We start from the raw sequence: 12184 nt of genomic DNA on the forward strand, positions 1-12184 counted from the left end.
GGCACACCACCTCTCTCACACTTCATCCACCACCCACCACCACCATAACACCATCATCCACCACCATCATCCATTGTCCATCATAGAGTGTGTGAGTCGTCTCGGGATCCAAGATTGATCGTAAGAGTTCTTGACAATCAAGGCCATGTTTGCCTAAGTCTCTTACATCACTTGGTGAAGACAAGTGTTTAGTATAATACTTTTTATTTTTAATCTTTTGCACTTTTTATTTGGTTTTGTATTAATGACTTTAATAACTAGTTACTTATGTTGAAGGTGATCTTTCCTTATCGTTTGTCCGTGGTGTCTTGGCATTATTTTACTGTCTATATAAAATAAAAGATTTTCACCATTCATATCTCCACGGTCTATATGGAGGTATGTTGGCTACCTGGTCGGGGTTAAGGGAACGGTTTGGTAAGGGTCTTGCCCTTGTTCAGCATTTAGAGGTCCTGCTTGGGACCTGGGTCAAATTTAGTAGGATCTCCTTCAATGCCCATAGGTATTGGATGGCGGGGATCCAAACTCTTTGACCCCCTCATAAGTTAACTACTATTAATACTATAACCCGGCTATTTAGGACTGTATCCCTGCTGACTCAGACTACTTAGCCGAGGGTAACGTCACCGCCGAAAGCGGGGCCTACCACAATTTGCATTAATAACTTAATTCATTATCTTTCAATAATCCGACCCTTTAGGATTGTATCCTTGCTGACTCAAACTACTGGGTTGAGGGTAACGTCGCCTTCAAAAGAGGGGCCTACTACAATAACTAAGATAATCTCTTAAACAAGTGCAAAAGTGCGAAAATAATCAAAGGTTATACTAACACACGTGTCGGATCCAAGTGATTCATCTTGTCTATCTGTTTTTATTTTATTTTATTTTTCAGCATTTAGTTAGTTTTTATTTTTCTTAGTTTAAAACATTTTTCTCATTTTTTTGATTTGATTAGACGTTGAGGATAAACCGGTATTAAAAGCTCTTGTGTCCTTGGACGACCTCGGTATCTTACCAACACTATACTACGTCCACGATGGGTGCACTTGCCCATATGTGTGTTTAGTGTTAGTAAATATCGTGTTTTATAAATTTAAAACTTGGCTAAAAGTGTAAAAAGGGGCTTAAATATACATCTAAAATATATTACACTACACACGCATCAAGTTTTTGGCGCCGCTGCCGGGGACACAAGGATTTTAAGAAAGTTAGGAATCAACGGCCTAATCATATTTTTATTATTTTCTTTGATTTTTAGGATTTTTCTTAGATTTTCAGCTTCTGCAGAGCTCAACACGGGGCCGTGCCTGCTGAACACGCCCCCGTGCTCAATCATTGGAACTGGCAATCCTGTTTTAAGTCAGACAGTAAGCTGAACACGGGGCCGTGTCCACTCAACACGCCCCCGTGCCCAAGATTCTCTTACTGAAAACAGAACCGTTAGATCCCGGCGGTTGGTAATTTCTGACACAAACATGAGTGATAGTAATTCTTTTTACTTTCGGCACTCTTATGGTATGTGGTGTCGATTATGTGGAGGCGAACATGAGGAATTAAAATGTTATTTTCTCAATTATAGGCCCCACTATATAGACCCACCGATTCCTTGTAACCTTAAAAGGGGCGAAAGTAAAAATAAGCACTATCTCTCCCTCGAATGCGCCCAGCCAGATATTCTAGGAGAAATGCTCCTTGACGAGTTATTTCAACTAGAAGAGCTAATTGTAACATACGAAACTTTTATAACCCTAATGTAATAAATATCAATTATTTATGTAGGTTCTAGTGAATTCAATACGATCTATGTTCGACTCAACGATTATCGTTTAAACGGTACATCTTATTTAATAGAGATTATTTAACAATATTGTATATCATTTTTAAAAAAAAATAACTGATTCAATAAATGCTAGAAATTAATTATAACAAATGTTTCTTATACTTAGAATTAGGGCTTTTTAAAATTCAAAGAAAACAAAAAGATCCTTTAGTATGTTACATATAAGTTAAGGGGGTATAGTGAAAATTCAAGATAAATCAACTTCATCATGACGTTTTGTAAGTTTTGGAATTCAAAAATTCCGATCGGGATTTTCGCCACAAATTTGCAAACCGTATCAATTTAATAATCGACTTTAAATATTAGAATGATATATTTCTCACAAGTTTCCACACTTACGATCTCATATAAATTCGTTTACAAACATCTTCGTCAGTCACCACAATCACCACCGCCCACCATTGCGGCACACCACCATCAGACTATCATTCAACCACCGAACCCTGGTGACTCGCAACCATCCGCAACCGTCACATCACCACCCATACTCCGCCGCGCCACCTCGCTGAAACCACTACTCACCGCCACTATTTCTGTTCCGCTACCGCAATTGTTCGATCAACCGATACCGCTCGACGCTAGGTTCTGTGTTCGAAGGATCACCCACAGGTACACCTCCGCCCCGTCGTTTCGCGAATAGCTGCCACTCGCCACTGCACCCCCTTTGAACCGCCATTACTGTGAGAATCCAGCCATCGCACACCCTCCGAGCAGGAGCGTCGCTGTGAAGTAGCCTTAACGTTCCGTTCGAGTCCATCTGAATATTCACAACCCAGCAGCCCGCGACCATTGTTGCCGCTTGCTTGGTTCCGTACGATCGTTAGAAAGTCTGGTTCTGTTCGACTAATAAGGTACCTAAAACAAAGTCTTTGTGATTTAAATATAGATATATGAAATCGATCTTGTTCGATTCTCCCGACGACTGTTTCAAACCTTTCTAATTGAAAGAAGATAACCACAAATAAATGGTTTCGTGTTGTTGCTAGTGAGTTACGAATAGGGTGAAAGTGTTTCGAAATCTGGTTTTCGTATGTATGTGTATTAGTATAGGGGAGGTGTGTGTATATATTGTGAATCGAGTGTAGGATGTGCATGGGTTGCTGTGAGTGTGTCGCATGTATGTGTATATTGAGAATGTTGCAGGTAGGATTTTCAAGGATATGTATATGAATTGTTTCAATTGATTCATGTATGCATTTGTTGTTTTTTTTATTATAATTATTTAGGTAATGCATGCATGATTGTGATTTACATGCATGTATGTATGTGTAGATTGTGTCTACGTGTTATGGTCCATATGTGGGGTGGTTTGTCTAGTTTTATTTTTATTTTGTTTTATCTATTTTTTTTCCTTTTCTTTTTAGTTTATTTATTAGTGTGTGTATATGAATGTGTAGGGTGTGTTCTTTTGTTTGCATGGATTTGTCTGTTATTGTCATATGTGATGTGTGTTTGTTTTATATTTAATTCTCTCTTCTTCTTTTTTTTTGTGTGTGAGTACATAGTGTTTGTTTTATTAATATGTGTGTGGGGGTATGGGTACTGGTACTGTGTTTATATAGATACCTTTATGTGTGAATGGTATTATGTTGGGCACATGAGTATGAGGCTAAAATATTATATTTATTAATATAATAATACATTAATATCATTTGGTCCAACATGATTTTATTACTAGAATTGTTTATAAATGACATCATTGTTTATTTTATTTATAAAATGGTTTTATGAAAATTTATACTATACAATTGAACATAACGACGCTTAGTGTTGGGCTGTCTAGCTTCATGTCGAATTTATATAATAAAACTTAAAGAAATTTTAAAACAAACGTTGGTCGTCGGGAAATTCTTAGCAAATGAATTTATAAATAATACTAATTTATTATATAACTAATTTGGCCTATGACGGGATTATAGGTTATTAATTGTTAGAGGACGACTAGAATTTTTTTTGTGTGTCGCTTTGCCTTGCTAAACCAAAGGTACGGATTCTGTTTCATTTACATCATAGTATAATTTTATTTTCGTTACTCTTGGTACGGATTCTTTGGTCTTCTCATCATAGTATTTATTTATTAATTTTTTTATCATATCCGTTACTTTGCAGTACGGAGTTTTGTTAGTTTTCGTTTCAGTTCACATTTATTATTTGATAAGTTCGTAGTAGCATGCAATATATCGTAGTAATTGTAATCATTGTTGCATGTTCTCGTTAGCAGTATGTTCAGTTGCCTGTAAATGGCTTTAGTTTTTGTACTCTGTCACCCGAGCATGTTTGGTTTGGTTTGGTTCGGTTTGGTTTGGTTTGGTTTGGTTTGGTTTGTGGAGATGGAACAATGGGTGCTCATCGCACTCACCGTCTCATAGGTGCATGGACTAGCTAGCTATGTACCCGTCTGTTTAGGCTCTGGGTGCTTCCGTCTCACGTGACTTGGTTTTTTTTGTTATTTGTAGTCACGTAGTCTGATATCTGTTTCTGATCTGATATGTTTATAATATTGTCTGGTATGCTTTGTATGTCTGATTATGTTCTGCCTCAGATTATGTTCAGTATTTGTTCAAGTGTCAGTTTATGTTTGTGTTCAAAAATTTCTTATTTCTTTCTTTAGGTCCTTTCTTTACTTGCACTATTTGATTTTTCCGTTACTGGGCAACCTTTGGCTCAGCCGTAGTTTTCTTTGTTGTGTTTTCTTATTTGTTGACAGGTAATCTGGGGAATGTTGGGAACTAGTGATGATGAGAGTAAAATGCGGTTCAAGAATAAAGACTTTTATTTATTTCAACATTTTGAATTAATTAATACTTAGGATTCTTGGTTTGTTTTAAGACTTCGTTTATCTTTCGAATTCAATTTTTCTTCGTTAAATGGATTGTGTTTGGTTTTTGATATCTATGATAGTGACACGTCAGCCCTAACCGGGTTGGGGTGTTACAGTTATGGTATCAGAGCCCAGGCTCCTTCCTGTAGAAAACTTTAACATTAATAATTAAACATGTGAGTTAGTGGGTAGACGTCGGGTTAGGATATCTCTCTTTCTTCTTCACGTAATTTGAAATTTTTTCCTCTCACACATATCTCCTTTCAGATGCCTCCTAGAAGAATTGTGAACACGCACCGTAATGAGGATGACGACATTCCCATTGAGACCCTCATTACTAATGCTGTTAATACAGCTATCGCGGGCTTAATCCCTAACTTGTTGCAACAACTTCAGCAAAATAACAACGGGCCACCAGGAGGTAATAACAACAACGGACCACAAGGGGGTAATAACAACAACGGCCCTCAAGGCGGAAATGCTAACCCTCCTGTTGCCATTCATGATTGGCTTGATCGCTTCCAAAAGTTAAAGCCAAAATCGTTTAGTACCGCTGCTACTCCCGTCGAGGCGGAAAACTGGATTGCTCATATCGAGAAAAATTTTGAAGTGTTGGGTGTGAATGACGAATTCAAAGTCAGGCTTGCTAGTTACAAATTGGAGGACGATGCTCATAGGTGGTGGAAGACTTTGAAGAATGCTCGTGGAGGAGATAATTATGCAGCCACACTTCCTTGGAATGAGTTTCGTACATTGTTCTATCAGCAGTATTTCACTGATGCTGACCGCAGTGAATATCTAAGAGAGTATTCCTCTATCATGCAGGGGGACGATGAGCCCATCATGGAGTTTAAAACTCGTTTCTGTCGTTTGGTCAATTTTCTGGGTCCGACTGCAGGTACGCTAGAGCAGCAAACCAACACTTTCAAGTGGGCTATATGTGACCGTGATAGGAAGTTTATTCTGAATCTTCGTTTCGCTGATATTAATGAGATTGTTGATGCGGTCAAAAACTTGGATAATGATAAGAAGCATCGCCAGAGGACGTTGGATGATAATCGTAAGCGACCAAGGGAAGATAACCAGACTAATTCTTCTTTTCATGGTGGCAATGATCAATCTCGAGACCGTAGGCACCGTTCTAACAGGAATTACGACAATCAGATACATCAAGACAAACAAAACCTGCCACAATATCGTGACCCTCCTTGTGCCACTTGTGGGAAACCTCATAGTGGGGTTTGTCGCCGAGCGGAACGTCTCTGCTTCAATTGTGGAGATGCAGGTCACCTGGTTAAAGAGTGCCCTAAGTTTAACCCTAGAGCTAATACTAGGGGAAATGCCAGACTTGCTACTAATGATGCAGCGAATACCCCAGGTATGATTTTCGGTTAATTGCATACTAGTTAACGTGATATGCATGCTCTAATTGACACTCTTGTATCAATACGTGATATCACTTCTACTTGCTAAATACTTGATGACTAGGCCCACTACTTTAGGGTACCCATTAATTATATCTATTCTCCTTAAGAGGCGACGTTATCTCTGATGTTTATAAAGATTATCCAGTTTGAACATAGTCCATTTTCCGTTCCATTACATCCAATTGGACTTTTTATTTGTTCTCACTATCTGAACAGTTTGCTTGCTCTGATGTTTGATATGTTGATTTTGTTTGATCTCGTAAAAGTTCTCACTAGTTTAAGTTCATGTCTACCTGTCATTTTGTCACTCGGAATTTGCTCTTGTGCGTGGTGTTTTGCTATACAACTATGATACCTGAATTTCGTAGCATATGCATATGTTTAAATTTTGCGCTTTATCCATACTTCGCAATTTCGAGGACGAAATTTTTTTTTAGGAGGGTAGAATTGTAACATACGAAACTTTTATAACCCTAATGTAATAAATATCAATTATTTATGTAGGTTCTAGTGAATTCAATACGATCTATGTTCGACTCAACGATTATCGTTTAAACGGTACATCTTATTTAATAGAGATTATTTAACAATATTGTATATCATTTTTAAAAAAAAATAACTGATTCAATAAATGCTAGAAATTAATTATAACAAATGTTTCTTATACTTAGAATTAGGGCTTTTTAAAATTCAAAGAAAACAAAAAGATCCTTTAGTATGTTACATATAAGTTAAGGGGGTATAGTGAAAATTCAAGATAAATCAACTTCATCATGACGTTTTGTAAGTTTTGGAATTCAAAAATTCCGATCGGGATTTTCGCCACAAATTTGCAAACCGTATCAATTTAATAATCGACTTTAAATATTAGAATGATATATTTCTCACAAGTTTCCACACTTACGATCTCATATAAATTCGTTTACAAACATCTTCGTCAGTCACCACAATCACCACCGCCCACCATTGCGGCACACCACCATCAGACTATCATTCAACCACCGAACCCTGGTGACTCGCAACCATCCGCAACCGTCACATCACCACCCATACTCCGCCGCGCCACCTCGCTGAAACCACTACTCACCGCCACTATTTCTGTTCCGCTACCGCAATTGTTCGATCAACCGATACCGCTCGACGCTAGGTTCTGTGTTCGAAGGATCACCCACAGGTACACCTCCGCCCCGTCGTTTCGCGAATAGCTGCCACTCGCCACTGCACCCCCTTTGAACCGCCATTACTGTGAGAATCCAGCCATCGCACACCCTCCGAGCAGGAGCGTCGCTGTGAAGTAGCCTTAACGTTCCGTTCGAGTCCATCTGAATATTCACAACCCAGCAGCCCGCGACCATTGTTGCCGCTTGCTTGGTTCCGTACGATCGTTAGAAAGTCTGGTTCTGTTCGACTAATAAGGTACCTAAAACAAAGTCTTTGTGATTTAAATATAGATATATGAAATCGATCTTGTTCGATTCTCCCGACGACTGTTTCAAACCTTTCTAATTGAAAGAAGATAACCACAAATAAATGGTTTCGTGTTGTTGCTAGTGAGTTACGAATAGGGTGAAAGTGTTTCGAAATCTGGTTTTCGTATGTATGTGTATTAGTATAGGGGAGGTGTGTGTATATATTGTGAATCGAGTGTAGGATGTGCATGGGTTGCTGTGAGTGTGTCGCATGTATGTGTATATTGAGAATGTTGCAGGTAGGATTTTCAAGGATATGTATATGAATTGTTTCAATTGATTCATGTATGCATTTGTTGTTTTTTTTATTATAATTATTTAGGTAATGCATGCATGATTGTGATTTACATGCATGTATGTATGTGTAGATTGTGTCTACGTGTTATGGTCCATATGTGGGGTGGTTTGTCTAGTTTTATTTTTATTTTGTTTTATCTATTTTTTTTTCCTTTTCTTTTTAGTTTATTTATTAGTGTGTGTATATGAATGTGTAGGGTGTGTTCTTTTGTTTGCATGGATTTGTCTGTTATTGTCATATGTGATGTGTGTTTGTTTTATATTTAATTCTCTCTTCTTCTTTTTTTTGTGTGTGAGTACATAGTGTTTGTTTTATTAATATGTGTGTGGGGGTATGGGTACTGGTACTGTGTTTATATAGATACCTTTATGTGTGAATGGTATTATGTTGGGCACATGAGTATGAGGCTAAAATATTATATTTATTAATATAATAATACATTAATATCATTTGGTCCAACATGATTTTATTACTAGAATTGTTTATAAATGACATCATTGTTTATTTTATTTATAAAATGGTTTTATGAAAATTTATACTATACAATTGAACATAACGACGCTTAGTGTTGGGCTGTCTAGCTTCATGTCGAATTTATATAATAAAACTTAAAGAAATTTTAAAACAAACGTTGGTCGTCGGGAAATTCTTAGCAAATGAATTTATAAATAATACTAATTTATTATATAACTAATTTGGCCTATGACGGGATTATAGGTTATTAATTGTTAGAGGACGACTAGAATTTTTTTTGTGTGTCGCTTTGCCTTGCTAAACCAAAGGTACGGATTCTGTTTCATTTACATCATAGTATAATTTTATTTTCGTTACTCTTGGTACGGATTCTTTGGTCTTCTCATCATAGTATTTATTTATTAATTTTTTTATCATATCCGTTACTTTGCAGTACGGAGTTTTGTTAGTTTTCGTTTCAGTTCACATTTATTATTTGATAAGTTCGTAGTAGCATGCAATATATCGTAGTAATTGTAATCATTGTTGCATGTTCTCGTTAGCAGTATGTTCAGTTGCCTGTAAATGGCTTTAGTTTTTGTACTCTGTCACCCGAGCATGTTTGGTTTGGTTTGGTTCGGTTTGGTTTGGTTTGGTTTGGTTTGGTTTGTGGAGATGGAACAATGGGTGCTCATCGCACTCACCGTCTCATAGGTGCATGGACTAGCTAGCTATGTACCCGTCTGTTTAGGCTCTGGGTGCTTCCGTCTCACGTGACTTGGTTTTTTTTGTTATTTGTAGTCACGTAGTCTGATATCTGTTTCTGATCTGATATGTTTATAATATTGTCTGGTATGCTTTGTATGTCTGATTATGTTCTGCCTCAGATTATGTTCAGTATTTGTTCAAGTGTCAGTTTATGTTTGTGTTCAAAAATTTCTTATTTCTTTCTTTAGGTCCTTTCTTTACTTGCACTATTTGATTTTTCCGTTACTGGGCAACCTTTGGCTCAGCCGTAGTTTTCTTTGTTGTGTTTTCTTATTTGTTGACAGGTAATCTGGGGAATGTTGGGAACTAGTGATGATGAGAGTAAAATGCGGTTCAAGAATAAAGACTTTTATTTATTTCAACATTTTGAATTAATTAATACTTAGGATTCTTGGTTTGTTTTAAGACTTCGTTTATCTTTCGAATTCAATTTTTCTTCGTTAAATGGATTGTGTTTGGTTTTTGATATCTATGATAGTGACACGTCAGCCCTAACCGGGTTGGGGTGTTACACTAATTCTCAATTGGTCAAAAGAACTTAGGAAGGATTTTATAGATCCATCCCAAGATAATGACCATGAGGAAATGTTGGAACCGCATTCCGACAACCTCGTTGCTCCTGAAAATACCTTCATACCTAGAAAAGACGTGGACGATAGTCGTCCCTGTGTCGATTGTGCCGTGAAGGACTCCCCATCGACTTCGTTCGGTGCATACATAGACCTGAGCGATTCGGCATACACCTTCTTTAACGAGAGCCCGGAAAAGGGTTGGACTTGTCCACCTAGAATGAAAATAGGAATTACCCTCACCGATAACCTCTTGCGTTCTCGCCTTAGTATAGGATAATTAAGGTATCTTAGGCACTTTGTGGTTGTTCCAACAAATCAAGAACCACCCGATATAAATAAACTCCTTAGTAGCGACAAACTTCATAAAACAGCTACCCGACACGGGGCCGTGCCCGGCCAACACGCCCCCGTGTCCACCAAAAGATTCCCTTCTGATCAGAACGTCAGAATACGGACAAACTGTGTCAGAATTTTATCTGCACACGGGGCCGTGTCCAGCGAACACGGGGCCGTGTCCAGAAGGCTGTCGTTTTCTATAAATGCAGCCAAAAATCCTGCACATTTGGACCAACTTGGGACAGAGATTTGAAGGAATCTTCTCTCAAACAATCCTAGGTAAGTCTAAAAGAAGGTTCCAACAACCCATCTTGTCCTTTCCTCTTCTAGACATTTCCTTCTTTTCATCTTTCTTCAAGAACTACCATGAAAAGTTTGAATTTTTCAACCTTTGTGGTAGGAAACAAGGAGTTTTGATCATGGAATCTTGGTGAAAACATGTTGTGTAACATTGTTTAAAGTTATTTATGACCAAAAAGTCTACATAAATTCAGAAAATAACTTAGAAACCCAAGATTCCTTGCTTCAAAATTCTGCAGAAAGATGAACACGGGGCCGTGCTCAATGAGCACGGGGCCGTGTCCAGAAACTGTTTCGTCATATAAACTACTTTTGGTTTATTTTTCGTAGAATGGTGAGTGAAAACAGCGAAACATCATCCGTTCATTCCTCAAACAGCAGAAGGGGAAGAAGGCCCTCCGTTGAAGCTACACTTGTGCACTATGTGATAGCATTGAGGGAAGCTCTCGACGAAATGACGTCAGTAGAGGAGGTCCTTATTGACCGTATTAACGATCTTACAATGGGACTTGAAAGTAGCTTCCAAGAAATTAACCTTTTGCACCAAAGGTTAAACATTCTTGTAGCACCTCCTATGGAGCCAGTCCTTCCACAACAGGACTGGAACTTGGCACTCGGGGTTAACAACCCTACCGGTTGGGACGACTTTCCCGCAGAACCTCCCATGGAACACCCACAAGAAATTCCAGCGGAAGTCGAAACTCCTCAAACTAATGCAAATGAGCCCTCTTTTCTCCTTCCAAGGGAGGTAGAGGAGTGGCTCGTCGATATATGAGGAGGACCACGCCCGGAAAAAGGAGTTCTAAAAAGCCTTATCTAACCAAGATTAGTAGCTTCTTGGAAATTTTGCTATATTAGAATAAAGCATAGGGCTAGAACTCCATGGTTTAATATTTATGTACTTTCATCTTTAACTTTATGTAATATCTCTCTATGTTTGCAATGTTATGATGGTTTTTAATATTGATGGTTGTTTAGCGAATAAAACACATTCATGGTGGTAATGGATGAAAAGGGGAACGAGAAAAATGGACCCATGCACGAAGAACAGAGCAACCCGACACAAATCTCCATCACAGAAGGCTCAACACGGGCCGTGCCCAACCAACACGACCCCGTGCTGAGCCACCTGCAGAAAAACACCCAGTTCAGGTAACTGGACACGGGCCGTGTTCAGCGGACACGCCCCCGTGTCCAGGCTTCTGTTTTAATTCTTTAATTTTCGTTACTGGCACCTGACCACGGGGCCGTGCCCGGTCACCACGGGGCCGTGTCCAGGATGCCAGTAACATAAATCTTTGCTTTTTAACCTACTTTTACACATTCTAATCAACCAAAAACCTTATTTTTGGACACATTGAGGACAATGTGTAATTTAAGTGTGGGGGGAATGCTAAAACCTTGAATTTTGCAAATCCTAAATACAAGCCTTACACAAAACTCTATTGGAACCGCTAAACACCCCAAATTTTTTCAAAAACTTTTTCATTTATTTTATCATTTACTTGTCTTAGTTTAAGTTGGGAATAACAAGTTCTAAAAAGGTTATATTTTTACAAATTTACAACCGATAGCGTCGTGATAACAAAGAACCAACATAAGAAAATTACGAAACGGCATAACAAGTCTAGTTAAAAATTCGATTATATATACTTGATCACATTAAAAACCCATTCCCACAAAAGTGAGTTTTGAGCCTTTATTGAGCATAAAGATATACATATTTAGACTAAATGCTCATTTTTTGTTTCTTGTGTGAATAGCCGCTTGGTTCTTACAACTCTAGAACTTGCCACGACAATACATTCCCGGTCCTTACCAACTTAAACCCAAGTAAGTAAGTGATGGAGGCATTAGGACTAACCATATTTTTCTTTCTAAACCATTATTTTTCATTT

General features: G+C 38.1%; 1 protein-coding gene across 1 annotated transcript; it reads left to right on the forward strand.

The window, feature by feature from the left end:
* Positions 1–4930: 4930 nt before the first annotated feature.
* LOC118490234 lies at positions 4931–6058 on the forward strand. Its single transcript, XM_035987655.1, has one exon. The coding sequence runs from the start codon at positions 4931–4933 to the stop codon at positions 6056–6058; it is 1128 nt and encodes a 375-aa protein (XP_035843548.1).
* Positions 6059–12184: the final 6126 nt, after the last annotated feature.

This window comes from Helianthus annuus, chromosome 1, assembly GCF_002127325.2.
Source record: "Helianthus annuus cultivar XRQ/B chromosome 1, HanXRQr2.0-SUNRISE, whole genome shotgun sequence".
NCBI lineage: Eukaryota > Viridiplantae > Streptophyta > Magnoliopsida > Asterales > Asteraceae > Helianthus > Helianthus annuus.